This window comes from Suillus subaureus (genome assembly GCF_016647635.1).
Source record: "Suillus subaureus strain MN1 chromosome Unknown BJ212scaffold_236, whole genome shotgun sequence".
Taxonomy (NCBI): domain Eukaryota; kingdom Fungi; phylum Basidiomycota; class Agaricomycetes; order Boletales; family Suillaceae; genus Suillus; species Suillus subaureus.
This window is the reverse complement of record NW_024538792.1, coordinates 20,528-25,907: the sequence shown is the minus strand read 5'-3', so window position 1 is coordinate 25,907 and position 5,380 is coordinate 20,528. Positions and strand designations below refer to the sequence as shown.

At 48.3% G+C, this 5,380-nt stretch overlaps 2 protein-coding genes across 2 annotated transcripts; one reads left to right on the top strand and one right to left on the bottom strand.

Annotated features, from left to right (window-relative positions):
* Nucleotides 1–58: 58 nt before the first annotated feature.
* On the top strand, nt 59–661 carry BJ212DRAFT_1489159 (uncharacterized protein; the record flags this gene model as incomplete). The annotated part of the gene is made up of 5 exons (XM_041341402.1): nt 59–121; nt 173–217; nt 282–344; nt 392–473; nt 528–661. The coding sequence occupies 5 exons, from the start codon at nt 59–61 to the stop codon at nt 659–661; spliced, it is 387 nt and encodes a 128-aa protein (XP_041185419.1).
* Nucleotides 662–783: 122 nt separating this feature from the next.
* On the bottom strand, nt 784–1,436 carry BJ212DRAFT_409825 (uncharacterized protein). The gene is made up of 2 exons (XM_041343134.1): nt 1,090–1,436; nt 784–1,037 (listed from the first exon to the last, which is right to left on the bottom strand). The coding sequence occupies exons 1-2, from the start codon at nt 1,261–1,263 to the stop codon at nt 894–896; spliced, it is 318 nt and encodes a 105-aa protein (XP_041185418.1). The 5' UTR covers nt 1,264–1,436; the 3' UTR covers nt 784–893.
* Nucleotides 1,437–5,380: the final 3,944 nt, after the last annotated feature.

Below are 5,380 nucleotides of genomic sequence, written 5' to 3'. Positions count from 1 at the left end.
CATTTTGAAGCCTCTGGTGGACGTGGGAGGTCCATATTATGGCAAAGTAAAAGTCATCATGAGGCTCCAAGTTCAGCCTTGGCATGCAACTTCGACCTATACTCATGAAGCTGGACTTGCTGTATGCGTTTAAACCGATACACTCGAATGGTGTAATGGTGATTTGATCTAGGTCGTGCGTGCTGCTCCAGAGAAATTCTGGACATTCTCCCTCGCAGTAAGCATCACTTGTAATCCGAATCGAGGTGACTTCCGCTAAACTAAATCAACTTGTAACGCAGCTTTTCAAGCAACAGGCCGAATTCTTCGATGGTCCATCTTCCAACTTGACTCCTCTGCAATTCGTGAGAAATTGGCCAGCATCGCCGCCCAAGTAATCACAGAGGAGCAGGTGGCGATGTTCAAGGATCTTCTGAAGTTGAAGCCTACTCCGAATGGCGGAGTTGGAGTTACAGATGATCTTAAATATACTAGTGCGTTTTCACGTTTTTGTGGTGGGTTGGTGTCTCATACCTCTCATCGTGCAGTCAAGTTCGCCAGACAGAATGGTGTACATGTTTCTCCCACCGCTCTCTGGGACGGTTTGATTGCCAATCAAGTCTCTAGCTCTTGGGGAGAAAAGGAGTGGACCGAATTTCTTGCGAAGAACGTTGTTGTCTAGGTGTGAGGAATTGCATTTTGGGGGCCACACTAAGAAGTTTGATATGATAACTACAAAATCAATGTTGTATTCCGCTGAGAATAAAACGCATTCGCGATGGTTGATCGGTCTAATAAGTCTTCATATTTGTGTGTCCGATAGACTCCACCTGCGAAAAAGTTGTATTCACCTTTCATTCAATGCATAACACCCCTATCGCAGGATGCGTTGATCCTCTACCAGTGCGACACGGTTACCTTTTAAGTAAGTACATTCTCGAGCAGGTATGCGGTATATATGCATGAATCACAATCCACGTGCCGCGATTTAACTTCTGTCTAAGAGAAGCAAGCACGCCGACAGTGCGAATGCGCATGGACCAGAAAACAGTAATAATCTACAGATGGTATGTGGGCGCGAGATCCAAGGAACATTGGACAGTGACTCACATTGAACGCGACGAATCCGAAGACAATGCCCAGGTTGCGCCAATGATCACTGTCTTTAATATCGACCTTCGAGTGCATGTACTGATCAGCGGTCTTGTATGGACAGTGCTGACAGCCCTCTGCAGCTTCGGGATCCATGAGGTAGCCGCCTGTGAATTCTATGAAGGAGCCCATGTACTTGCTGCACGTCAAACCCTCCGGGGAGTTGACGTGGACTAGTTCCGTGTAAGACTAGCTAATAGCTTCGACTAGAATTCTGGAATGGCGGTCTTGACGATTATTACCCCTGTGCAAGCACCACTCGTAGTCTTCGGATTGTCTTTGTGGATGCTCCTGTTGACCATAGCTTTATTTCCACAAGTCAAGAGATCGAGACTGTTGCGCGGCCGTCTACAACTAGTGTTTAGAACAAGGCACTCAAAACACGAGAGCATCTTGTTCAAAGTTGGTCGAGTATGGCAGTCACACAGTCACGTCCATGGATGCGCCGTGCGGTTTGGTATCAGTTAATAATACGTGACTAGTTGACAGTATGTGAGCCAGTAGCGACCCAGCTACACGCATTAGTAGGACACGTTGCCTCCACGAACCGGCCAACCTGGTTCGGACTTCAGCAACGGTTTGGTACTCGCAAGAATCATACCGAATCATCATTGGATTCACTCCCTGTTAGGTATCCACAACTGTCACAGAAAGGACCGAATGCTGCAAGGTACATTTTCAGCTTCGCATGACCAGAAGTCCCACTAAGATGAAGACAATTGCAAGCGAAGTTCAAACACTGTTTCGTCGTTGTTTGCTAGTATTTGGAGCCCAAACCCAAATTATACAAGTTTTCCCGGCCACTGATCTCAGTCAACACAAATTCGAGTTGGGTTTCTAGTCATCCACAGTCGATCTAACACATTTGTCTCCAAGACATCACTATCAAGTACCCTGGTGGTCCGAAAGTCGTTCATACCTGCCCCCTCACCACCTTGTCCAAGCTCTCTGCAAAGTATCTTATGTTGTGCGTGTTCAGCCCAGCCATCGAAATCCGTCCGTTGGCCGTCAAGTAAATGTGGAAGGTGTCTATCAGTGCTTGCGACTGAGACGGGTTGATTCCAGTGAAGCTGTCGCCCATTATCAGTACGATGCTCAAGACGGTATGCTTCACGCCGTCCAAGCCACATCACAGCGCCAATACGCGACCAATCGCACAAACTCACCTGAACATGCCAATCTGGTTGATGATATGAACCCAACTGCCTGGCGTTTTCAGCTCCTCCGTCAGGAGTCGATAAAGCTCATTGCGCATGAATATAATTCGCTCAGCCATGGTCTTGATGTCACGGTTCCAGTCGGCAAAGAGGGCACTGTCGTTGAGAATAAGCGAGACCTATTCCCCACCCCTCAGCAGGTGAACGCAGTCCATATCGAAATCGACTCACTAGGCGTGCACCGTAAGACGGTGGGTTGCTTATTTCACTGCGCTGTAAAACCGACAGCTGACTCTTAACACGGTCTGCAGCTTCCTTCGTAGGGGGGACGATGTGTAGCGCACCGATCCGCTCGCCGTACAGACCTGCGTTCTTGGCGAAGCTCTGGTCCAATCAGCTATGCTGCAGTAGTGCAATGAATGACGCACTGACCTGACACACAAGCATCGGCACACCCTTCTCCACGAAGTATCTAACTGCCCACGCATCGTTGTTGAGGTCACCACTTGCAAAGCCCTGGTAGGCGCAGTCGAAGAATGCGTAATGGTTTTTAGCGATAATGACTTCAGCGATCTGTTTCCATTGGTCACGAGTAGGGTCGACTCCTGTGGGATTGTGGGCGCAAGCGTGTAGTAAAAACACCGAGCGTGGCGCAGCACTTTGTAGGGTTCCAATGAAACCATCAAAGTCTAGGCCAATGGTGGTTGGGTCATAGTAAGGATAATCTATAGGTTGGATTCCAACATTCTTGAAAATGGCATGGTGGTTAGCTGCAGGAATGCCTGGTTAAACTTCTGTTGCACGCATTCCTACAAAAAACTCACCCCAGGTGGGATTGCTCAAGTAAATCTGCTTGGGGGCATCCCAATGATAAAACCTGCTTAGAAACAAGGCTCCCAAGTGGTTTGCGCCAGTTCCGGAGATGGTCTGCACGCTAACAGCACGCCCTTCTGCAATAGCAGGTGAATCGGCGCCAAGAATGAGCTTTACCGCACCAGCAGTAAACTCTGGTAAACCCGTGATTGGGAGGTATTCGTGATCGAGATTAGGATCATTCAGAAGAATTTGTGTGGCCTATAGTGGCACAGGAACTGAGTCTAGAGCGTGGTTAAGATGTAAAGAGGACGCACCTTCTTGATAACAGGAAGGACCCAAGGTTTATTGTCATCATCTCTATATGCTCCAACACCAAGATTAACCTTCTGAGGAAATGTGTCTGCCTTATACGCCGCGGTCAATTTGAAAATGCTATCGGTGACTTTCAGTGAAGAATGGAAATATATCGTGACTTGTACGCACCTGTCGGGTGGAGCAAGGGGAACATCCTCCCATGTTTCTGATTCATGAAAGGATTTGAATGCCGAGCACAGTGACACAATTATGACCAGTGCTTACCCGACGACATCGTGGGCTGTGCGGTACCTGCGAGGTGATTATATACTTGTCTTATCCTGTTTGACATGTTGGTTAGCTCCGACTCGGATAAGCGATGTTGTAGGAGTCATAGATCATCACGATGGTGCGAGTCGTGCGATATACGGCGTGAAACATGCCATGCATGTGATTATACGATCAAGGTAAGATCGCCCGTCCCTTCCCGTCCCTTGTCCACCACTTAACATCCAACAACCCGGCAGCGACGACAACTGAACACGAAGATCCAAGTTACTCACTGGTATCTGATTTGAAGCTCCAAGGCTTGATCAAGGTGAGATCAGGGTGGCGATAACAAGACAATGTCACGGTATAAGTACTAGTAGCGCCAGCCTCATCTTGTCTCATCTAATACGGTATAGCTTCAACGTTTTATCCCCGATGGAATCAAGAATAACTTTTTCCGGCACTTAATTAGGCCTCGTTGCCCAATTCCAGGTTCTCAAACGTGCAGATGAATTTTATCAGGACGTGAGTCACTGTTAATGGTATAGCCGTTGACATAACACACTGGCAAGCTGGACCCGAACAGTTCAAGTTATCGAACTCTATATCTCTTCGTGTCTGGAATGTGGATCATTGACGCGATATGGGGCCACGCTATCAAAGCGTACGCCCGCTTGGTGATAAATCCGCTAGGCTATTAGTACCCTCCTTTCTCCCCCGCTCTGGCTCCGGGAGCAGCTTAATACAGAGCCAATCGATGATTTCTTTGGAAAATCCGAATTCGTTTTTCGGTCAAGTGGTATTTCGGCTCCCGGTAACGTTGATACTTAACGTCCGCAGGGGTATGTATCACCCTGTTGCTCGTAGTACCCAGTCTCGCTAACATGTACTCTAGACTTTGATCTAGTTCCTACTAGAGGGTTTTTGCCTCAAATATCCCTGACATGTACATCGTGTGGGATGTTCCCTGTAGTAGTCGTAGATACTTGTCACACGCATTATCCATACCTTCGATGGCAAGTCGAGTGACCGACGTTCATGTACCTTTAACATGTACTTGTATCGCCCAACGAGTTTGAAATCCAACACGTCTCTTAACACTCAGTTCAAGATAACTATGAAGGCACATACACTCGTTGAGTAAGTCAGAGGTAAGTATACATTGTGATAGCGTCAGACACTAGATTCGAAAGCAAAAAGCAAAGCATGACGGGATAAACATTAAAAACTTCCTCCCAAGATCGTCTACTTCGCATTCTCCCTGGACATGAAATAGCTTGGGAAGATGCCCATCAGCTCTTCGAGGTACCAGTAATTCCCGGAAAGCTCATCCAGAGGGCCTTTGCCTTTTTTTCCGCGTTTTGCGTTAGACTTCTTCGGCACTTCATTATCTACTTCCACCTCCTCGCGCACGATCTGCACCCATAGCCCCCCAAGCCCCATCCCGAGGCTCAGCGTATCGAGTACTGCGGGCTCTATGACCAGGACTATATCATCTTCATACGGATTGTGCGGCTTGCCGGAGCCGCTGCCTTCAACCTCGCCGTCGGGCATGACCACTACACCGCGGGAGGTCTTGCGAATGGATGGCTTCGGAATATCGTTCTCCTCCCTCCCCCACGGGCCCATGACAACGCGCGCGAACCTCCGCTCTAACTCATCCTCCACCATTTCTGCTGCGTTAGCCTTGATCTTTGCCTTATCCTTCGGGG

Excerpts from the sequence above, each read along its gene's own strand:
- BJ212DRAFT_409825 (XM_041343134.1), bottom strand. The coding sequence starts at position 1,263 with ATGGGCTCCTTCATAGAATTCACAGGCGGCTACCTCATGGATCCCGAA. Across the intron at positions 1,038-1,089 it reads TCGGATTCGTCGCGTTCAAT|ATTATTACTGTTTTCTGGTC; the intron begins GTGAGTCACTGT and ends TACCATCTGTAG.